The sequence below is a fragment of the Sander lucioperca genome, chromosome 12 (genome assembly GCF_008315115.2).
Source record: "Sander lucioperca isolate FBNREF2018 chromosome 12, SLUC_FBN_1.2, whole genome shotgun sequence".
Taxonomy (NCBI): Eukaryota; Metazoa; Chordata; class Actinopteri; order Perciformes; family Percidae; genus Sander; species Sander lucioperca.
Window position 1 is genome coordinate 29259463 of NC_050184.1, and position 24505 is coordinate 29283967.

The window sequence follows — 24505 nt, forward strand, 5'->3', positions numbered from 1 at the left end:
CTTCCCGGCCCTCTTCAAGTTTGAAGAAGGAGGACCACACGTATTCAAAATCCAAATTTCAGGAACAGGAGTCTTCTTCTTCGCCCAGAAAAAGAAAAAGGATAGTGAAAAGAGCAAGAGACCGGCTTTTCGAAGAGTGAAGGCTACCGTAGCTGTAATACGTACTTTGAATTATGTGGTGCGAGAGAGTTGATTGCGATATATGATCTCAGTGCTAGATGGGAGAAATTCCTACCCATTGGACTTTTAAGTAATGATCTGAATTCGTCCTCCACCACTTCTGTAGAGTAATACAACAGTCGTAATAATATTGCAAAGACCAAATTGTACTGTTTGTTATTGAATCCAAACATGAGTTTAAAGTTTAAGTATTCAACAGCTGTCCTAACCCACAGTTCCCTCTTTTAAAGCTGGCACTTAGTATGGATCCCCATTGCTTTTTGTTTACAGCCAAATGCCAAACATCAAATCTATGTGATTTTGAGTTTTTTTTTTTTTTTTTATGAAATCAATGAGGTCAGTATTCTTCTAGGAATGTGGGGGATTTTAGCAACCTGGAGGGAGTTTACACTCTACAGTCCATTAATGCGCTTATTGGAGCATTATCTGTAGGTACTTATTTTATTACAGCTGTTCTGTGGTTGTTAATTTGAGATGTAGTCGTATTTTGTTTAATATGATGAGTTTACTGCTAACCAAGCTAGCTACTATACTAACCTAGCTGTCTGTAATGCTAAAACAACATTTTAAGTAACTGTTGAATAACTGTCGGGATAACTGTTGTGTATTTTACTCTTTTTACTTTTGCATGCTTGTGGACTTTGTGCATTTTTTCTTTTACTGCTGTTTAGCTCGCCGCATAGCTGTGCACCTACACCATACATAGAGCACAAGATACTATCTATAGGGAAAATAATAACAATGTTAATTCTCAGACAGTTATTTTAGTTAGTTGAGTTTATAAGAAGTTTTTATTTCCAGAGGATTGATCAATGTAGCCCCTTAACATCCAATTTTCCCTTTTTTAATTCCCATTAAGTAGCTTTCAGGTTGTTCTTCTTATTCCACACTGTCTGTATCATACTATAGTATCATACTGTATATTCTGTTTCAGCTTGTTGTTTACTGAAGACATGAGGTTTAGTGGCGTTGAAACCTTGTTGAGTTAGTTGATCGACAGACTATTATCGTTTGCCATTTTCTATGCAAAAATGACAAACATTCCCGAACCCTAGCTTCTCAATTGTGAAAATGTGCTGCTTTATTTATGTCTTAAAATGAATGTTTCTGGGGTTTGTACTGTTGGTTGGACAAAACAGACAAGAAAGACATTGTGATGGGCACTTTTCACTCATTTATGATGTTTAATGTACTTTACTTTACTACTATATTAATATATGATTATCAAGAATAAATCGGCAGATTAATAACCGTTTGTTGCAACCCTAATGTTAAAACTGAAGAAACATTTAAACCCAATACTAATATGTTTTGTTTTTTTTAAGGCTGCACCGTTTCAACAAATTCTAGATGTCTTGTGGATAATTTTATACACATTTTCCCAAAATTCAGACATATTTGGCTGTGGATCAGTGGGGTTTAAGAGGTATACTTACTGAGAAGTGACACAGTTGCAAATGTTGAGACTGTGCAGTTTTGACCATACTGTCTATGGTTTTGACAGGCTGTCTGCTGTCCTTGGTGCTGATGTTCTGGTGGTCTAGAGGATCCTCTCCAGGCCTGCAGGGGGCAGCAGAGCGCGCTGCTGCTACATTTTGATAACCAGAAAGTTAGCAGCAGCAGTGAAAAACATGGCGATGGTCGCTAAAGTAGCCCGTCTATGTCGCCTGGCAGGACCAGGACGGACTGTCACCTCCCTGTCAGTCACACACAGGGTCAGTCTGCCAGCGAGGATATGCTACATATCCACCTCGACAGGGAACAGTGAGTAAATGTTTTGTAAAAGTTAAGCAAGAGTTGTTAGCTTCTGGGCTGCAGCTTCAGAGGTCGGCGTCCCGACAGGCGCAGCTACTGACGGCTAAGTTAATGACATTTTGTTATTGTTATTGATAGGACTTCTCCCGTTATAACTAAATTAATCCTATCACGACAACAAACTCGGTAATGGGCTGTATTCAGACATAGTAACGAAACAACCGTTAACACATCTTCCTGGCAAAACAAATAAGCAAACAAAAGTTGACGAAGTCGAGGAAAACGTTCAGCAAGTGTCGTCGAGTGATCGTCAGATCTTTTTTTAAACAGAGTTACAGCTGGCGTTGTAGTCTGAAACGCGAATGTGTCTTCGCTCAAACGTAGAGTAGACACAAGACAGTGGCCTTTTTTGGTGAAAAATGGTGGGGTGTTGGACCGAGTTTTGCATGCCTGTCGAGAATTTCATCCTACCCGTAACTGTTTAAAACAATATATTATTTGTCAGGTTCATCAATGGTGATAAATAATATGAAGTCTATAATTTTTGAACGTTTAGAATCATCAATATTTTAGTAGAGAGCCACTTAGCTACTTGTTGCCCGAGAGGTGGATGCAAAACTCGGCGCAACAACTAACGTACTTTGTTCTCTTAAATACATCTAGCTATGCTTTGCACAGATGCAAAATCAGGAAATTACACAAGGGCATTTCCTCCCTCCTGACATTAGGGCTGCCACCTCTTAGTCGATTAGTCGACTAATCGGTCGTTTTGGTTTTAGTCGACTAAGATTTCTTTAGTTGATGACGCATTTTTTATGCTTATTCATGCTTAATTACTCATTTCCAAGAAACTTATGAGCACATTTCTGGTAAACACAAGATTTAAAGTGGTGCTTTTGCAGGATTAATTGTGGAGAAACTCAGTTTTACAGATGGTTAATTAACTACATTTATATTGTGCTTTTCTAGTCTTAACCACCTCTCAAAGAGCACAGCTCTGTCGATTACATCAACTAATTGATTAATCGACAAAATCATATAAGTGTTAGTCGACTAAAAATTTCTTTAGTCGAGGACAGCCCTATTTTACATAATGCGTTATTTAACATTTCCCATACAGTTTACCCCAGGTGATAATCTGAGCACATACCTGTTCTCCTCAATTTGCTCTTAGACCGTTATTGCTCAATTCCCCGTTTGTAACGTTATGTGCTGTCAATTTGGTATGTTTGCCCTGCCGAGCAAGTCCAGTTTTACAAGTCCAGAGATTTTTGGAAGCAACGTCCCATACTTCTGCTGTAAAATGAGTAAACATGAATCTGGAGGTGCCATAAAATTTTTTAGAGTACATTCACACTACATTCCTGAAAACTGTAGGTGCGATACAAAAAACGTTGCTCTGTAAATCAAGACACATGTACTGTATTTACAACACTGTTAGCTTATGACACAGCACATACTGTATGTGGCATCATTTCCGACACAGACAGCAATCCCAATGACCTGTTTTCACAGCATCAAGCTGTGCTGTGTCCATCTGTAGGCACTGGGCATGAAACCACCAGGAACAGCTGTCACGCTGAATCTGTAAAAGGTAAATATATAACCACTTTTACTTAAAAAGACATACCGTTATCTTTGCATTCAGAGGACGCCATGGTGGGTGATGGTTGAACTACAACTTCCCTGAAATGATTCTGACCATAGACCTTTGTTGCATGTCGTTGTCCATTTTTCTAACCTTTGCTTCCTGTCATCTATCTTTTGTATTTTCAAAAGAAAATGCATAATAAAAACTAAGAAATTAAAAGACTCATACAATAACTTACCCAGTCAGTGATGGAAGGTCCGTGGCTGGGTGGTTTTGTCGTTGCGCACATGGCACAGTTGCTCTCTGTGTCAAACACTAATATACAAAAGATTATTTTCGCTCTGTAGTACTGCAATATCACATAATAACTATAAAAAGGTGTCACCCACCTGAGGCACCTTTCTAGTCATTTTACAGCAGATGTATGGGACTTTGCTTCCAAAAATCTCCAAAATTATACTGTAAAATTGTTTGATTTTCACTATGACAGTATTAAGTGATGCACTGTACTCAAATATGACAGTCATTGCCTGGAACTATGGACCAAAGTCTTTTTATGGCACCTCCAGTATAGGACTTTGGCAGGCAATTATTAAATAATAAAACAATAGAACAACATGGAAATCACCACAGTGGTAGTCAGTGAGATGTAAAACAATAATCCGGTGGAGTTTGCAGAAAACAATTTTGATTATTATTTTTTATGAATGTATTAAATATTGCTGTGGCAATTATTAAATAATAAAACAGTAAAGCAACATGAAAATCACCACAGTGGTAATCAGTGAGATGAAGAACAAAAATCTGGTGGAGTTTGCAGAAAACAATTTGATTTTATTTATTTTATTATGAATATTTTTTAAAAAGTCTGCCGACACCAAGCGCATACACCTTGAGCCTACCACGCAACCTCGTGTAGACGCGCAATATATTTTTAAGCGTAGATGGCGTGACCGTGCTTCTCCGAAGCACAGATGGCGTGACCGCAGTAACTTTACTGCGTTGTCCTGCTGGTTTCATGTTGGTAATCCTCTCAGAAAGATGCTTCAGATCCTGAAAGCCTGAAAACCCTATTTTGGGGCGAGGCCTCAAAACCCAGAATACATTGGGGCGTGATATTTAAATTACGATCGTTTCCAGCCGCTGCATTTATCAATGTACGACCATTCTTACGCTCTGATTGGTGTGATACGAACGTTTCATGAATCACACGTGAAGCCTGTCGTAAGATGATTTCTGCGCTCATATCTGCGCTGGTTTCTACGTTAGGTTGATAAATGAGGGCATTGATAAATGCAGCGGCTGGAAACGATCGTAATTTAAATATCACGCCCCAATATATTCTGGGATTTGAGGCCTCGCCCCTACAATTTACGACATGGCGAGATGTAATCCGGCTAAGAAGAGGCACTTTTCAGAGGTGGAGATTGAAACCCTGATATCTCACGTTCATTTGCACTGTTTGTAGTTTTGTCAGCCTGAAAACGTATTAAAGGCTGTAGAAAGAATGTGGAATGGAAAGAGATCACTGATGCAGTGAACAGTGTTGCTGTGGTAAATCGGACTCCAGCTGAAGTTTATTTAATTTATACATCCTTGACATATGCTATAGTCCCCATAGTAATATACAGGCTTATATTGCAATCTCTTAGGCCTACATGGTTTACGTATATTTAAATAAACACACAGTAGCGGAGTTTATGCAGTGTCTTTTATCTTACTCGTGTTTTTTTCATGAGTCAGAACTGCGAGGGAGAGCGCGTGTCCTCCGCCCCCCCGTGCTGGACCACCACCTCGACCCTGTCTCCTGACAGCAGAGGGGCTGGAAAAACAAGCCGAAATATATCGGTCAATGGCAGAAATAAATGTTGTGTATCGTCATGTTTCCTGTATTGAGTATCATTGCCAAACATAACAATATACCTTTTTAAAAGGGAGGAATAATATCCTGTCTCCTTCGTATAGCCCCCAATTGGGGCTGTGCTGGACTCTACTCTCTGGGCATCGGGTCATCTGGCTCCAGAACCCCACAGGCTAAAACTATGTTGCAGAATTTTTCTGCCGTGTATAGTAGGGTCCCCCCCCTCCCCGCTGATGCAAGACCATGAGCCATCTGCCCTTAATCAATCCGATAGAGCGCTCCACCGTGGCCCGTGTGCGTACGTGTGCACTGTTGTACCGGCGAATAGAGGTCTTTTAAAAGAGCCAGATCTGCCATTGCTGATAAGTGATCAACTGATGACTTCTTCTCCTGTTAAACTTTTTATATGCTGCACCGCAAGTCCACACTGACTCGAAAACTTGCGTACACGAGTTCAGACCAGACGTGAGATTTTATCACAGCCTACGCTCACGTTCAAATTGATAAATCCCTTGCTTTGCGTAGGAATCGGCGTACGCCCGTCCTACGCCTGTTTTTGGTCGTACGCACGTTTCTCGAGAATGAAATACTACTTGCTGCCGACTACGAGCAAACGATAACAACCAGACGGCAAATAGCCAATCAAATTGCAGAGGGGCGTTTCTACCACACTTTTATCTACTGCCAGCAGCAGCAGGTGGGGCTTTCCCACTTATGACCATGGATGTATAAAACGTGTGCTAACCTGATCGGTCTTGATAGGTTAGCGTCAGATCAATCTTCTTTGACTTGTCACACCCATAGACTGTTAATATTAATTAATATACAGTCTATGGTCACACCAGGAAAAGCACAGGTGTGTTAATAAGTGATAACAGTAATGATGACTCTGCCATCTGTACAATGCAGCAACTAATTTAAAATTCAAAATGTCAAACAAAGTTTATTAAACTCAGTTTGGGAGCCAGTGATTTACATGATTTTATGAGGGATCTGATCTGATCATAAATAATACCCAAATAATGGAGTGACTTGATATTTAAAAAATAAATAAATGAATAACACTACGGGAAAACATTTTTATAGATGCAGGTAAGCACAAGCATAGACAGATTTGGGTACTAATCGATACATCAATGAGGCTTTCCGTGTCAAATGTCAATATCAAAAGTCATCATGAACATTTTTTTCTTCTTTTTCTCTGTAGATCTTCAGTTCAGACTTGATGAGCAGACAGCTCACAGCAGTCTGGACCTCTTCAAGAAAGACACTGCCGTCATCTACCGCATGCTGGGTCTGGACCCCAGCTATGTGCCAGACAACCCAGAGCGTTTCCGAGACTGGGCCGTTGTGTTTGGCAATGAGAAGATCGGCAGCGGACGACACTACTGGGAGGTGACGGTCAAAAAGTCTCAAGAGTTTCGTTTGGGTGTGGCCGAGGCCCTGATGTCCAGAGAGGACTGTGTGGGAACCAACAGCTCCTCCTGGGTGTTTGGCTATGCTCAGCGCAAGTGGTTTGCTATGACCAGCAACAAGATAGTTCCTGTGACACTGGTGGGCAAACCAGACCGCATAGGCATCCTGCTTGACTACCAAGCGGGCCTTCTGGGACTGGTGGACATCAAAAAACCCACAATCATTCACACCATCAAGGTCCAGTTCAAGACTCCCCTCTGCCCGGCGTTTGGACTTTGGGACGGGGAACTGCTTACACACTCTGGTCTGGAGGAGCCTGAAGGCCTGAAGTGAAGCAGGATGAGCTGTGATGATTGTGATGGTCGTGGGCTTGTGTTTGGTACCGTGGCAGCATTTATCACAACAGGAAAGAAAGCAATATCTATGTAATCATTTACAGCTTAATTACAGATGATGGTTCATTTTCTGTGGTCCAGATGGTTCATTGTAATGAATACCTTATCAATGCAAGTTTATACTTTGTGTGTTATCTCAGGCAATCATAGCACATAGCTGTTATTGTTTGTACCTCATGTATTACCTCTCAGACTAACTGATGTGAAAAAGATGTATGGTTGTTTTTGAGAGGAACATTAACTGCTAAGTTGTTTTTTTTAAGCTGTGTTCTTACATTACCCACACCGTTACAAAGCTGAAATCAACAACAAAACCTTTTTTAGTCTCATGTTCATACTGTATATTGTTTTAATAAAAATAACTTCACTGAAACAGCTTTTACATTACATATAGCAAGATTATACACATTTACAGCGACAGACTGAAGCTTAAGTCATGTGTTGTGGAGGAATAATTTTACTGCCTTTTACTGAGTTAAATGAAATAAAACAATGTGAATAAAATGCATTCATTTGAGATGATTAAACTGTAGAATATTGCTTTTTTATCACATGGCTTTGTTGTGTCTGGTTTCTAAGTAGTACACTGCATACACATACTAACAAGCAAAAGCTTTAATTTCCCGATGTCAAACTTGAAACACATTGGTGTTTACATAAACTGAATTATGTATTTTGTGTTAGAGTAACCCAAATGTGCACTGTTCTCAGCGCCTGAAATATGCAGATGTTTCTCTAATAACAAGTGACCAATAAAAAGAGCTATAAAGAAAACAATAACCACATCAACACAAGGTATCAGCAGTGAATAAACTGACCTATGAGTCTCAATGAACTACAATGAAACAGTCCTTCCGGTGTCACAGGCACAAATACAACGGTATCACCTCCTATTGAGTTAGAATAATTAATATAGCAGCTTTGGGAATATATATATATATATATATACAGTTATTACACAGGGCCATAAAATCCACTGATTAAATGACATACCGATGAAGCAAAATATATTTCAATATTTAAACAATAAATAGGCACAATATATTAGATATTTACATCACAGTGACATTTTCTATCAGAAGCTGAGCACAAAAACAGTTCATTAAAATTGCAACACAAACCAAATCATGGCTTAAATTAATGTAATTTCCACACAAACAACAGATTGCCTGATTATATAGTGCTTTGTTGATACTTTACATTGTTGAACAATTTCTCCAGTCTGCAGAAATACATTAAAAGGGACTTAATATTGCATCGAATAGCTTTTCAACAGTCTAAATATATAACATATTACTATATTAAAGATACACAATCATTCATCAGGTCTCTCAATAATCCTGTGTCCTTTCAATCCTCTCAAAAAAAATAGATTAATTTCCATTACAAACCCTTATGATCCCTTGTGGTTTAGACTAGAGTATTCTCTGATGCTGCCTAAAATGCTGGTATCGGTATCGGAAAGTACTGGAGTTTATGCACCGATCCGATACCACCTAATTTAGCCCAGAAGAAAATCTATGTTAAAGTAGTTTATTTATCTTCTTTTCCCGTTATGACTCACTATCAAACTGGATAATAAAAGAAAGTTCTATGGCATTCATTGTTTGTGTTTGTTCATGTTTCGCAAAGAGTTAAACCTGACAACAAAGATAGCACTCATATCACTTCCATACAGGGATAGTAGTATACAGCTGTTAAAACATAATAAAATATATGACACACTGGTATAGGATCAGTACTCGTTATCGGCCAATACGCAAGTTCAGGGATCAGTATCGGGAAGCAAAAAATGGTATCGGACCATCTCTAGTTTAGACGATGCTTTTCAACGTACTGTACATATCCAGTGTGGTCTTCTGCTCCTCTGTGTTGCATGGTGCGTTGCCGTCTATGTACTCTTGCAAGGCTGAAACAACAACATCATGGCCAAACTGCATGGCGTCATCTAGAGGTGTGTTCCCCCATCTAATAGATACCACAATGTAATATGGAGATGGATGGATTGTTATGGTTAGTAATATGGAGATGGGCATACTTTTCTACCATTCTACCATTTTTAATCTAATATCAGATGAATAAGTTTATATTAGAAATTCCTACCTGTCTTTCATGTGGGGATTCACTTTACATACTTCAGTTAGGAAGACAACAACTTCTACATGACCTGAAAGACAACAGTGCATGAGCAACCCCCAATGCCATATTTCACTCATAATTGCTTGAATATCAAAACTTATTGAATTATTGAAGAATGAATGAACTAATAATGAAGTGTCACCTTCTGAAGCAGCAACGTGGAGCGCAGTGCGAGAGTCGTAGTCCCTCTGCTCCATGTTCACAGCTGAAAGGGCAAACCTGCAGGGATAACAAAAGAACAGAAGTGAGGGAGCACACATGGAAAGGACATCTTTTAACAAGCAGAGAATTAACTCTCAAAAGGTTAGTTCAACATTTGGAGGAATATGCCTAGTCGCTTTCTTGCCAACAGTTCCGACTCTCAGGTCTGTATGGTAAATATGAAGTTACAGCTGGGAGATGGTTAGCTTAGCATAAAGACTAAACAGCTAGCCTGGCTCTGTCCGAAAGGTAACAAAATCTGCCTACCAACAACTTTAAGCGCAATATTTAACATGTTATATCTTGTTTGTTTAATTAAATGTAAAAAGGTAAGGTTGTGACTTTAGAAAAACACAACGGTAAGAGCCATTTTTCATTGGTTTGGGTGTAGGACACAAATTGTCCACTGGTGGCACTGGTAGACATATGAGTGAAGTCTATATAGGTAGGAACCTTTCAACAGGTAACTAGGGGTGCTGTTAAGCAAAGGAGCACAAACTGTTTTTGACCGCATCAAATCGCTACAGTGCGCAACGCTCATGTGGATGATGAAATGTTTGTTGATGGAGCTTGATGGACACATGGTTTCTTGCACGTTGATATAAAGAACTTTGTGATCAATAAATGCCCAGCAAAATGCAATGATGACTATTGGAGTCTGTGTTTTCAACAGGAGACTACTGAGCGGTGTCCGGTAGAAGAGAGCGCGTCAGCTAGTTTACTAGCCATAGACTGTTTGTTTGTTTGTTTGTTTAAGTCCGCATAGCAGCCCCTCAGTGGCTTTAAGTTTTAGGCGTAGCCATTATAACAACTTTTCAATTAATTTCTTTTAAACTTCATTTTAAACTTTTTTTAAAAACAACCAAAATATAATAGATTTATTTTTTTTTTAAGCTAACCTGCTTTTAACTCCAGCTTCATATTAAACAGACAGGAAAGTGATATTGATCTTCTAAAATTAACTCTCTACAAGAAAGTGAATATGTATGTCAATGTCAAACTGTTCCTTTAAGATTGCATCATCCAACTGTGGCGTATTCGTCTGGTGTCGGAGGTTAGTGATGAAAAATGAAAATATGTTTTTGTCTTTACTTACCTCCTCAGAGCAGTGAGGTCACCACTGTAGGCTGCAAACATCAGGTTTACTACTGACTTGTTCTAATGGATCAAAAGGCTAACATTACTGCATAATACTGGATTGTTTCTTAAACATTTTACATAAAAAAAGTCTCCCCAAGAAATATCTATGTTTCTTACTAGCCTGAATGAGAATTGCAGCGTCTACATCTGTCACAATGAACTTACTGAATCTTCATCTGATCTATTCCTGGGATCGTGTTTCTTGGTAAAGTGCCTCAGGTTGTCATAATTGTGGAAGTTGAAATGAGACACCAGCTCCTAGTGAATCAAAAGTTGATTAAGATGGAATATTTGAAGCATGCAGACACAGAAAAATAAGATCAATAAAACTGTGACGGAGACTGCATACCTGGCAGAAGTGAATGCCACGAACACTGTTTCCGAGCCGATCTAAAGGTGGAGACCAACACATGATACCCATGACGTTGGGGACAACCAGCAGAACAGCACCCGAAACGCCAGATTTAGCAGGCAAGCCCACCTGAACAAGAGGAGAAAACAGAAACGTCTCAACCTGGATTCAACATGTCATGAGTGCTCGGAGCAACAAGTAAAACAACTCTTTCAAACAGATCCTCGAGTTCCTGGTGACTCACATGGAAGGCAAACTGTCCGGAGAAGTCGTACATGCCACAGGAATGCATGAGGCTCAGGGTGTTGCGAACAGCTTCAGCGCTCAGCACACGCTCACCTGTGATTGGACAAATACCCCCATTGGCTAGTGTGGCAGCTATGACACTTCCTGACTCACAGGTCACCTCAATGGAGCACAACTGAAAAAACAGTTAAAGGAATTCATGGCCAAGAGTTAGATGTGAAAAACGATACCAAAAATCACACTACAGCCAGCAGCCTGGTTAACTTAGCAAAGCATAAAGACTGGAAATAGTAGAAAACAGCTAGCCTGGCAAATTAACAAATCTGTAAAAAAAAAACTAAAAAAAAGTTGTGGGTTATGTGCCGGACTATTTCTTGGCTGGGTGCAGTGACTTCCTGGAAACCAGCGGACGTTTTATGCCTAACTAAGCTAACCGTGTCCCGGCTGTAGCTTCATATTTATCATTCAGACAGTGATATAAATCTTCTAATGTAACTCTCGACTAGTAAGAGAATAGACTTATTTCCCAAAATGTAGAACTTTTCCTTGAAAGGTTCATCCACAGAGTACTACAATGTTAAAGACAAAGATTCATACCTGAAAGTAGAAGTCAAGGGCTGCTGTCATATCTGCAGTGTCAGGAAAGCACTGCACGGGTTAAAATCAGAGTCAGCACACAGTCAGAACGTTTAATTGTTCTGAAAACCTGAGCATTGAACAAGTACTTTAGGTGATTGTAATTAAACTGCCAAAACTCACCTTTTTCTCTTTGAGGTAATAACCAATTGCATAATTCCTATCACCGGTATCCCTCTCAGACTGGAAACTGCAAGAAGATAACAGGTACTCAGAATGTTGCATTTCATGTGACACAGGACAATAAGGTTAAGCACAGTACTTACGTTGCATTGCTAAAGCCCACATACTCTGAACCAGCCAAGCTTTTCAAGAACTCCATCACCTGCAATAACAGTATATTTACACATGGTACAGTAGGAAGATCAAATAAATATGTGGAATCAAGAAAAGTTTGAAAATGAAAAGCATTTACTCACATGGTCAAACCTCTCTGCCTTATTTGAATGAGGCTGTCAAGAGAGGTGGGAAAAAAATTACATTCTGATGCCAGTTTTAAGTACGCCAACAGTCAGTGAGTCCCTATAGATGGCAGTGTTTGAGTACTTTGACACCAAAGCAGTTTTTAGTCCAGTCTTTGGTGGGCGTAGAGCTATAACGTGTACATGATGTCTTTGTGCCCCTCAGTCCATGTAGCAATATGCACACTGTGGCCTGGGGCTGTTTATGGCTGTGCTTGAATTTCATGGACCAGGGAGGGATATTACGGAGTTGTAAAGTTACTAAATAGGGACCGTAGTCCCATTCATATTTAATGACTCAACCTATAGGTATAGGTATAAGGTTAAGGATGATATCAAATTCTACTGTGAGTTGAAGAAATGACCTCACGCTAAACCTCATGGCCAATAATTTACTTGGCTGAATTTCTTTTCAGGTGTCTGCTCTCTGGTGCTCTGAACAAAACATATACATTTGTGACATTTAAACTTTTGCAGGTATAGCTGTTCCCACCAGGGTATGAATATTGCCAAAAAGTCAAAACAGCTTTTATCAGTTTTGTATTTTCTTTGTCGTGTGTGTAAGAAATCAAGCCTCCTCAGTATGCATACAAATTATACGCAAATATAGAACCAAATATTGTTCCCCTCCACACACTTAAACACACAAGCGAGGGCGGCTTGCACAACTTCTTTTCTGGGGGCTGTAATTGGCCAGAAGCACACAGACGCCCCTGCAGTCAGACCCACACACAGAAACCCTCCCTCGCTGCTGAACCTGACCCACATATGATAAAAAGTCCAGAGTATCTCTTCAGTCAGCTGGGAAACGTCACAAAAACTCCACAGAGGAAAAATACACAACCATATATGGCTAAACTCCAACCCTACATGTCTTACAATAAGGTCAAAGCTTACAGATAAGTTGTATGGCTGGTCAGTCAGATGGTGATGAACATAGTTCAGCTGCTACGGCCACCATGTGACCAGCCAATAAATTGATGAGTGATTAGACAACATCACCAATAGTTTCAGCTTTAAGAAACGTAGCATTCTGTGGTTTCTCACTGAGCTTGAACTCAACGATGCAATCGGTTAGGCCTTCAAAAACCATAATGAAAATGTAATTTTCAAAAACCAGAAAGCTTAATGTTTCACAGGACAAAAGCAATCTGCGAGCACTGCTGTGGGACAGATTGCAAATAGTGGCAGTGTTACATTTCATAAAGTTTTTTGTTAGGACATTTCGAATACATTTGTGACTAGGGCTGGGACGGTTACCGCATTACTGTGGTCACGTAACGTTTACCGTGGGTCTGAGCTCGTCACCGTCATCACCGCAAAAAAAAACAAAAGCTGCAGTGTTTACCATTGCACATTAGCCTTGCAGCTAGCGGAGTTTCCTTCTGTTTATAGCTTTATCCCGATAAAACGAACTGCCGAGTTGCCCTATCTGCTCTCTGTCTGCTCAGCTGCTAGACGGACTGCACTCGGCATTGTCGGCAAACAATTTTATTTATATTTTACTTTATTGACAAAAGAGCTTTCTGAACTGTCTGTGGAATGGATCAACAGAGATGAGAGAAACCATTGTGGCCCTAAATGACAGCAAAACTCAGTAAAGACTCACATTGAGCTGAAATGGAAACACTGTGCTGCAATCTTTTTTATATGTTGTAAGGTTTAAGCCAATGTTTTGTCGGGGGTGACGCCATTCACTTTACCGGCAGTATTGACAATAGATAAAGCCACCGTGTCTTGAGAAGCTCTAGCTTGTTGTTTTATTGTTCACTTTTAACTCACTTTACATCAACTTTGCTAACTCTTTTTCCTCCTCACAGCGGCACTCATACGCTACTCTCCGTTACCGCTCGCTCTCCTTGTGCGACCACACGGGGACTGACATCACTCACTTAAAGCACCCTGCCATTCTCGCTCTAACTTACGCTACTCTCGTAAGGGGGTTGCGATTAACCGCCATATCGCGGTGATACGTTGCTTCTTCACCGCGGTAAGAAAAAAACTATACCGTCACAGCCCTATTTGTGACTGCTCCAGGGCTGTCACTTGCTCATGCATTGATCACAACTACAAATGTATTCAGTGTTGACATGCCTTTGGATTTTACCTTAATTAAAGAACTGAGGACGATAGCTCCGGCATTTACCATCGGGTTGTGTGGTTTATCTGCACAAGAAACGAGAACATGTTATCACTCACTTGCTCCTAACCACAAGAGAAATAAACTGCTGAAATTACAGGCGATATTTCATCAGAGGAACTTAGAGAAACATCAGCTAAAACTAAACACATAAAGTACAATTTTGTTTGCTTCAGAAGAGGGTATGTAATAGCAAATGGCTATGAAGGTAAGGTGATAAAATGGTACACAATTTGGCTAAAAGTCCATCTGGACAATTCCCCCCCACCAGTAAAATAGGAACTTGTTCTTGCATTAACTTTGTTCTGCCAACAACCACAGTCTGTTGAAATTACTGATCAAGAGTTGCCAAGATTTCTTAATTACATACTAGGGGAAAATACATCTTTTGTGTAGTTTTACTTTTTTACAAAACTAGGATTAGACACTGTACTATTGTCAGTGCTTGTTCTTGTGTAGAGAGGATAACTGGAGCGAAAGTCTCGATTACGCTAATCACTTACCTTCGTCATTTAGTGACAGTTTGTTGAACTTGAATCCGCTGGGCTCTTTGCCCACAAATTGGTGAACGTGCTCACTGCCAAACTCGTGCAGAGCGATGGCGTATTCCAGAGGCTTCACACATGACTGCAGACAAAAGGGAACCTTGGTGTCACCCACAGAGTGTCTGCATGACATGAGGATGTAATGGAGAAAAAAGGAAAAAAAAAAATAAAAATGGAGGAGTGTTAGTAAGGGAATACACACGGTGGAGGTTTTCAGAATGGAAACACACATTAAAGTGAAGATGTTACTGTACCTCTGCCCATCGATCGTGCACAGAGAGACACCCCAGAGATCAGGGCTGAATTTAGCCAGCTGAGGAATGTAATCAGCTACCTGCATGAAGACACGTGAGTGTTGTTGTAATGAACGAGGAGACAATGAATCAGTATGTCTGTTTGTTTATTACTTACTTGTCCTGCCTCCTGCTGTTGCGCATTGTCATACATCCTATTGATGTGCTGGGTCAACTGTTCAAAGTCTGGAATGATGAACTTCTTTCTGAAAGCTTTAGTCAGCAGCATGATGTTGTTGCCCACACACCTACAAGAGGACACATTATTAAACGGACATCATGAGAAGAATTTCCAACTTCAAATACAGATCCTGCAGTGCAACAACAAAAATACCCAAACTAAATCAAACCAAACAAGGAACCCCTAGTGCTATATAACCACACAGATGATTGTAGTTTTATTCATCTAAGTTTTGAGATGTCAGCCTCTAAGATCTCTGCCACCGCTCGGATGCAGGAGAAGAGAATTTCATTTTCATTTTTGGTGCTCACGGTGTTGAAAATGTGCATTTCAAAGTCTTTTCCCTGGTTCATTTGAATAATACAGTTTTAATTTAAACCTTCTACTGAAAAAAAATAGTCGTCATAATAACTGTTGCCAGTGTGTCTTGTGGATTATCCAGAGTAACAGGAACACTGTTTACGGAAAGACATCATGCTGTAGATTTTTTAAATTAAATTTCATTCACATCCATTGCATCAGTGTGTAGGCAATACTGTCTGAGACTAATATCTCAATCCTCTGCAAGTAAAAAACAAAGCTACCTTTATGTCCAGAAAACACTAGAGATAAGTGAGAACATAGGTGTTTTTTTAATTTGGGTGAACTAAACCTTTCATAGGAGAAAGTTAGGTGCTAACAGAGATAGCTACGGGCTAGTATGGCTAATGTAACCTTTGCAAGTAAGCTAACAGTTGTTAACTAGTTAACCCTGAGTTGTAGTTATATGGATAGATAGCATTTTATTTTTATTATTATTATTATGCCTAATATTTTTTTTAATAATTAGCAAAAACAAAAGGTGTTGTAATATAAGCCTCCTGACTTACACTTTCCCTTTTTTCTCCAGAATTCAGTCCAAACATTTGTCGAAAAAGTTTAGCTTCTTTGACTCAGACACTACGGCCTCAATCACTGAGACTGGTTCTGCCTGAGAAATGTTTGTATAACTGAAGCTCCAATCAATTTATATCTAAATGCTCAACTCCTCACTAGGCTTTCATCATTTTTTTTTTTCCATCACACTGCATTTAAAGTGACCTGCTTCGGACCGATAAACACCCAGCAAAAGGGTAAACAAACACACCTGCCTATATCAGCAGATCCTAATACTGTAGTTATTATAGATTTTCATTGTTATATCATAAGTCAGCAATGTGGTATGCTCTCAAGGAAAGGTATGTGCATTCTGTCACAGCTGGTCTGAACCAAAATATCTGGTCTGCAGCCCTCACTAATCCAAGGCGATGATAGCGTGAGGTTTTAGGACACCAGGAGAAGAGAGTGAAAAGAGCTTGCATTATTCATATGGGTCATTTCCTAAAAAAAATATATAGAGATATCTCTCTCTATTTCTTGAAGCATATTTATAGTGAGCTCTTGAGTGTTCTTTAGGAAAGTATAACCTTACAAATCAAAGAAAACGAACACAGCCAATTAAATTTGATGAGGACTACCAGACTGCCCTCATGCTGTTCCAGGCCAAAGGATGATTGAGTGAATTACACTTATGAAATGATACCGTTTGGGCAGCAATCTGCATGAAGCTTACAGATCTGTTGAGTCTACTAATGTTATTACCACAGTCTGGAGCTCAACCAGAATGATGCCCTTTCATTAACAGCCCCAGAGACCACTCTGGACCGTTTACTGCTTTGGCTGCCATGTATGCATGTGAATTTGGTTAGTAGCAGCTGTCAGCTATAAAACACCTGTCTCTGTCAGTCTCTTAGACTGAAATAGCGTTGACCACATACTTTTACTCTATTACTTAACCACAAAAAAGTATGAAAGACCCATAACCTTACCTTACCTTGCACGCTGTCATTCAATATGCAATTTCTAAGTAAGAGGAAAACTAACACCAGATAAAGCTGGTTATGCAGCAGTGATATAAACTGAGTGTTTAGTTAAACAAATACAAAAAGGGAGTTGAATACTCCCCCTTATAACTGAATAACTGTGTGCACAACTATTTCTCCATAAATTAACATAGCTTTCATCACCTTCTGAAGAGCTTCTGGTCCATCATGACTGGCCCGGGAGAGTCACGTGAGGATTGTCGCATCTGATGGACACAGTCACGCAACCGAGGGTCAGACGTCAACAAACCTGTTTTTCTCAAAGCCTGGAGAAGAGGTAGATCAGGTAGTTTTGAGCAATTTATACACAAGAGAGAAAAACAGGGGAGTCATAGATGACAGACTTTATCAAACACTTTGGGTCATGGACAGCAGTGTTAATGTAATATCAATTAGCAGGATATCAAACATGTGTAGATGGCTATAGTTAGGGGACTTCAAAGCCTCAGGGTTGCTACATGGGATTTAGGAGGAAATACAGGCGTAGACTGAATCCCTGAAATACCTCTCTTAAGTCACACGTCAAGCTGACATTCAATGTGAACCATGTGTGTCTATTTTGGGGACATCATGTGCACGACCCTCCCGACAAGACCACAGATCAGCTCCAGAGTCATCTCATGTCATAACTCATTCAGTGAGCAAACCACTCACTGTTGCTGTTCTTGAATGTCTGTGAGTGATTCTTAGCCTCAGGGCAGGAAATGCTTAAGTTGGGGCTGGCCTTATAGTTTTGTGTGTGCTTATTGTAGAGTTTTATCCATCAACTGAAAGATTTCTGTTTAGGGTTGTGAGCCATTTTTGTATAACCACACAAAACAAACATAGATATGCCTTGTGAATGATAGCTTCGCTAGCAAGATATAGAGTTTATTACCTGACATCTTACCTGATGAAATAGCACAGTACCCCATATGCTTTATATATTTATCTTTATGAACTGTTATTAAATACACATTGTCATGTACAGCTGAAAAGATGAACGTTAATCACTAACAATTTTGATAATGAATTGTTTAAGTGATTTTACAAACACAAGATACAAATGCATTGGTTCTCAATTTGTGGTTTTCTTAGGGGCCTTTCACACCTACCTCGTTTGGTCAGGATTTTCGGACTTTTCAGTTTGAGCCAAACCAAAATTACAGGTGTGAAACCTCCCCCAGACCACGGTCCAGACCAAACAGCCGAAATTTGGTCCGACCAAAAGAGTTTTGATCGGTCCCGATCAAACTGAACCATGGTCCAGTTCCTTTTTTTAGTGTGAAAGACTTTTTTTGGACTGTTCGGACTTTCAGACCAAATACAAGATCCTGCCAGCTATCGTCTTGTTATAAGAGAAGCGTAGCTCTTTTAAGGAATAGCTCAGTGCTTAGTGTGTACGTAGTGTGTGGTTTAGCAAGAGAGTGACAGTGGATGTGCTCAGAGCAGACAGCTGTCAGCAATCAGAGCAGAGAATAAATTAGCAGTTTACTTGTTAAGTGGTAGTAAATATACAACGAGTGTCCTTGCTTCTCAACAACGCAACAAAACAAAAAGAGCCGCGGTAGCATGGGGAGAGTAGCAGTCAGTTGGAAAAAACTCATAAGTATTCTGACAGCAGAGAGAGGATATGAGAGGACGGGGAAACCTGTCTACAAACCAATCAATTACAAGTATCGGGAGACGCTGCTCACGTATGTGATGACAACAGGACATAATTATGTCATGTATAGTTCTTTAGTTTGCTTGCTTGTAAAACCAAAACTAACCTGATCAAATGTATACAATGCAGCAAAAACATGAACCTTGGTCCGGATCATGGTTCAGACTTTCAGGTATGAAAAAGCCCTTAGCCTTTTATGTGACCTAAATTAAATACTTTTGGGTTTTGGACTGTTGGTCGGACCGAACAAGCAATTTACAGTAAACAAGTAAACTTGGGCTTTGGGAGGTTGTAATGACTTCTTTCTTTACTATGTTCTGATGTTTTATTGCAACTAATCAAGACCATAATGAATCATCAGTTACATTTTCAATTATAGTGTGTTAGCGTGCTATATAGTATATAAATACATACACTTTGAATGTTTCAGAGGAGACACATTTTATAATCTTACCTCACCAACTTGTTTCCAAAACCTTCTGTAATTCAGTGTCATTTTCCTGATACTAGTACAGTGATTTCCCATCCTATCTTGCCATTACTACAACAACAGTAACTGGAATTACAAATCCTAACTCTGGTAGGCTGACCATGACTCTGGCTTTTTCGGATGACTGTTTTTGCAGTGATATACACACATTGATACTGACACTTTCACCGTCTATGTCCTCACCAAGGCACCTCTACAAACACATCCAGTCATCTGTGGTGTGACAACAAGCCACTTGTGTTGACACAAGTCTCTTCTCCTAAATGCATGCTCCTTTTTAAAATTACTGAGTTGCCATAGGCACCGAGGTCACCAGATGTCCATGTCAGCCTTTTTTTATGTAACTGTCTAAAAGGTTGCACACCACATGAAGCTAAATGTGGGTGTGAGAGCACAAAAAACACAGTCTGTTATGTTCATCTTCTGAGATATGTACAACTGTACTGTACTGTGGAACAGGTTCACAATCGCAGAAGCTTGACATCTCTTCAGTAATGTATGTGTGTGTGTGTGTGTGTGTGTGTGTGTGTGTGTGTGTGTGTGTGTGTGTGTGTGTGTATGTGTGTGTGGGGCCCATGTATAGGGAGATCTGTGCCTTACAATCTACGTAAGTCACTAAATAAGCCCAGAGGTTCTTTACATGAAATGCCTTTAATCTAATGAGGTTTATCATTACATTTGCTGATACAACCTCAACATTTTAAGATATTCTTGTAAATTTAACCCAAAAAAAAAAATTACACTTCAATATAAAAAATGCATGTTGTTATCTGATGGTGATTACCTCACTGTCACACCTACTATATTTAGTTCTATTACATGAGAAAGTCCCTAAACACCTTTTAAACTTTACCCTGCATTCAGCTGGGGACACTCTTGATTCCTGTTGTGGGCTCCTATATATCACTCTCCAAGGTTGATGTAACTAAATTCTTAGGTGCTTTTGGGGAATACAATACTGCTACTGCTGTAGGGCAGAGCGTGATTGTATGTCCATGTGTCATGGAAAGTCAAAACATTCCATGGCATGACGGGGGAAGTGTGAGTGTGTTGTTGACTCACAGAGATGAACTGGGACAGGGGGATCATCTCTTTGCCTTCCGTGATAGTGTAGAAAAGTAGATCCTCCATACTGGACATGAACCTACTCCTGCCAAAACAAACAACACACAAAATAGGTATGTTATGATCTTTACTTTATTTGGAGTGGCTCCAATGTATCAAGACAAAACCTTGAGCAGTGGTTCAACGTTTATGTTGACAACATGGCCAGTAGTGACAAATACTGGCCAACATCCAGCCATTGACCCAGTTCAGTGTGTATTTGAGAGAGGTCATCGCCTCTAAGCCATGAATAAAATACTGTCATACAATTAAGGGTTCCTACAGTAGCTATATAGTAGTATACAGTATGCTTTCTCAGGCCCCTTGCTTTACTGTTTGGATCTAGCATACCTTAAACATACAAACATGTTCTTCAAAATATTATTCCCTTTATCGATTTTTGTGTTAATAACAACAACAATAAACAAGAGCTGAAAAATGTAAAATGGTAACGTTTGAATGAAACACCCAAATGCCAACTACTGCCAGGCTATTTTACTTAAACCCTATGTGTGTACTTGTAATTCAATAACCATGTGAATAATATAATTTAATATAATAATAATAATTTTTTTTTTTTTGGGGGGGGGGGGAATACTTGTTTGCTTTCTTGCCAAGAGTAAATGACAAGATTGATATTATTGTCTTGTCTGTGTGTTAAATGGCTAATGTTATGTAGCTAATGTTAGCTAGAGCCAAAAAAAAAAACAATTAACGTTAGCTTAGCTAGCTAGCATAAAGACTGGAAGCGAGGGGGAAAGTAAGCTTTCCTCTGCCCAGAGATTTAAAAAAAAAAAAAAAAAAATACAGGCTACAAGCACCTCAATAATTAACACATTATATGTTGTTTGCTTAACCTTGACAAAAACTGAAGTGGGTTTACGAGCAGCACTTAGCTACCTTACCAGACTATTTCTTGGCTGGGCGCACTAACTTCCTAAGTCTTGTCATTAGCCTGACGTTGCCGGGCAACCAGCGGCCTGGGCGCAGTAACTATAACGTCTTGTAATTAGCCTGAAGTTGCCGGGCCAATAACTAGTTAGCTTCTATGATTTATATTAAACCACATAATAACCCTTTAAAACCTCAACTTTAACGTACATGTTCGTTTGTGTACAAATTAAACAATTAATACATAACATGCTAATTAGTGAGCTTTAGAAGTGCTGGTAGGGTTTGTTTTTTTAACCTTTGGACAGAAACATGCTAACGTTAGCTGTTTCCGCCTGATTGCTAAACTTACTAGTTAATACATCCATGAGCTAAACTAGCTTCACGGTATTCTGGCCAGTAAGAGTATTTCCCACAATATATTCAAGGAAAAAAGTTGAACTTATAATTAGCTAATGCTGCACTTCAGATATAATAAAAACTTTAAGATTTCACTGCAAACTCCTAAAAGTTTGATGATGATATGGTAGGAGTTAGCTACTCAAGCTAGTTAACTTTACTAGCATGAATTATGAGACCACTACAACCAGACAATACACCTGACATTTCACTCATTGATATTATGTGGGAATGTTTTGGCTAATTAATGGTGATTTATTCATCTAGAGACAGTCTGTGACCTACTTGGGGTGTCCTTGGTCCACATCAGGGTCTTTCTGGTAGTGAAAGGCTTTGTGGGTGTGGGGTGATGCTGCAGCCCAGCAGGGAACAGGTTGCTGCGTCCTGGACAAAACAATGTTGTCAGCTCCAACTCTGGCGGAGATCCCTGCATTTTTAAATAGCTGTAAGATTCCCGGGTTAGCTGTCCTCAGACTTTTCAGGCAGTGCATTGTGATAAGTAGGGCTTAATCTTTAATAATTCAGTATTTTCCCCCTAGTAGCTGATCTAGAGAGATATTTATGACCAATGCCCCTTGGTCCTCAGAGCTTTAATAGCAGCTGCTGTCAGTTACAGAATGGATAAAGTACAGGATCGGGGGCGGGGCTGTTCAGACGGTGGGGTCAGTAACCAGCAGCTTCTGAAACCAAACCGGTGTTTGATTTTAGGTATCACTTTCTACTGCAGCTGCTGATTAACAAGGGGAAACACGTTCATACTTCAGTTCTATTCCTACTTGGATTTGGTTTAGTCTAGTCTCTGATTATAGGGTACTTAGCTTTTTTTTTCACTTAGTGCTTTTTCAAAAAACTTGCAGTGTATTATATTCCAAATTCAAAGAAAAATTACAGATGGATTATGTCAATCTGGACAGTATCAACATACATTACTGTAGTGATAATTGTGGCCCATATTTGATTATAGACTGAGTTTAAATTGGGTTAACAGAGCTCTAATATCCACAAACAAGCTTCTCCAAACATTGCATCATTTAACATAAACTGTCCTTGGACAAGTGGACATATACCAGTGCAAGTTTATTTAACTCATATCACAGAAATGAGACCATTCAAGCCTGGATATCTGTTGTTAATTATGTAGCGTTGCAAAGCATTTGCTGTGAACTATTACCATTACTACTACCACTGCCACAAAAACAACATTATTATTATTATTATTATGCTGTTGTTGTTGTTTTTATGATTATTGATGATGATGTGGTGGTGGTAATAATAATGATGACAGTAATAATAATGATAATAATGCTTTTTACAATTAGCTCTTAAGAAGAATATATATTTCATGATTTCAGTTATCGGTATCACAACAGGAATAATACCCTTTATGACGTCAGTGTGTCAGCTTTCAAGAGATATAATCTGTTATTAGTCATTTGGTCTAAATATTGACTGGTGTAAACATGTGTTGTTGTCTAGTCTAGTAGGCTAATGTAATACCAATAGGCTAAATAATAATACCGGTAACAGGTAATTAATCAGGTTTACATTAGAGAATCATTTCAACTGATGCTAGATGGCGACACCCCATGGTGAGTTTCCCACACTGATGCATTGAAACCTTACTATCTTGTCCTCTAGGTGGCATACTCACTCCAGGACCCTATGCTCAGGTTGGTCTCTGTTTTCTGACTGTTGTTTTGTTGAGAGGACACATCACAGTCATGTGTCTGAGATCTTTCCTCTCCATAGAGTTTTTTTTGGCAGGTTTCCTGGTGCTTCAAACACAATTTATTGTATAATTTGTGATCTCTTGAGATTGAGCCCTGGCTTCTTGTCTTTGATGTCAGCTGCTGTGTGAGATGCTCCTCAGGAAAACAGTGGCTGACTGTGATGGAGCATTTTAGAACATTATAATCGGTTGGAAATTTAAATCTTTTGCTATCTTACTTTTTGAACTATCTTTCATTTTCCTTCTACTCTTTTCAAGGCGGTTCCTATGAAGGCAATTTGAATCAAATAGGAGATCAAGGATACTGGTGATAGCCCACCACACCCATGTTCACTTTTACAGCACACATGCTAAACATTCACATTCTACCCTTCAAGTGCTTGCAGACTGTGCAGTATTAATTTCCAATCAGACTTTAGAGCGTGACATGGTATTATCTCCATTACCAAATAAACAAGGCCTCACTAGGTTCTGATGGTGTCCTCTGCATTTCTAGGTGTGTGACTTCTCCAAAGTGGTGCATGCTAACCCAGGGCCTCTCTGCACTACCTCTGCCGGTTGTAGCTTCTCTGTTTTCAGTCGAAAATGTTTTTCATTCCTGGGCCAATGAATGCCACCTTTGTCCCTTCATCCTCCTTCTTGTGTGAGAAAGCCCCCCTCGCTGCACTCACCAAGCCTGCACAAACTTAACCTCTTCCCCCCTCCACCTCACACAGGAAAAGAAACATACCGGGTCTGGTGCTTTGATTCAGGCTCAGTAATCTGGAGGTCTGGATCCTGGATTAGAAACCACTTTGGACAACCAGTTTTGGGG

At 39.6% G+C, this 24505-nt stretch overlaps 2 protein-coding genes across 2 annotated transcripts; one reads left to right on the forward strand and one right to left on the reverse strand.

The window, feature by feature from the left end:
- Positions 1-1789: 1789 nt before the first annotated feature.
- spryd4 (SPRY domain containing 4) lies at positions 1790-7691 on the forward strand. The gene is made up of 2 exons (XM_031316888.2): positions 1790-1944; positions 6595-7691. Exons 1-2 carry the CDS (start codon positions 1812-1814, stop codon positions 7134-7136), a joined length of 675 nt encoding a protein of 224 aa, XP_031172748.1. The 5' UTR covers positions 1790-1811; the 3' UTR covers positions 7137-7691.
- LOC116062238 (glutaminase liver isoform, mitochondrial-like) lies at positions 7525-22565 on the reverse strand. Its single transcript, XM_031316883.2, has 18 exons — positions 22248-22565; positions 20631-20718; positions 17578-17699; positions 15470-15599; positions 15313-15392; positions 15017-15180; positions 14481-14539; positions 12332-12364; positions 12179-12237; positions 12036-12102; positions 11874-11924; positions 11275-11451; positions 11028-11159; positions 10844-10936; positions 10635-10696; positions 9480-9556; positions 9302-9365; positions 7525-9166 (listed from the first exon to the last, which is right to left on the reverse strand). Exons 1-18 carry the CDS (start codon positions 22451-22453, stop codon positions 9013-9015), a joined length of 1818 nt encoding a protein of 605 aa, XP_031172743.1. The 5' UTR covers positions 22454-22565; the 3' UTR covers positions 7525-9012.
- Positions 22566-24505: the final 1940 nt, after the last annotated feature.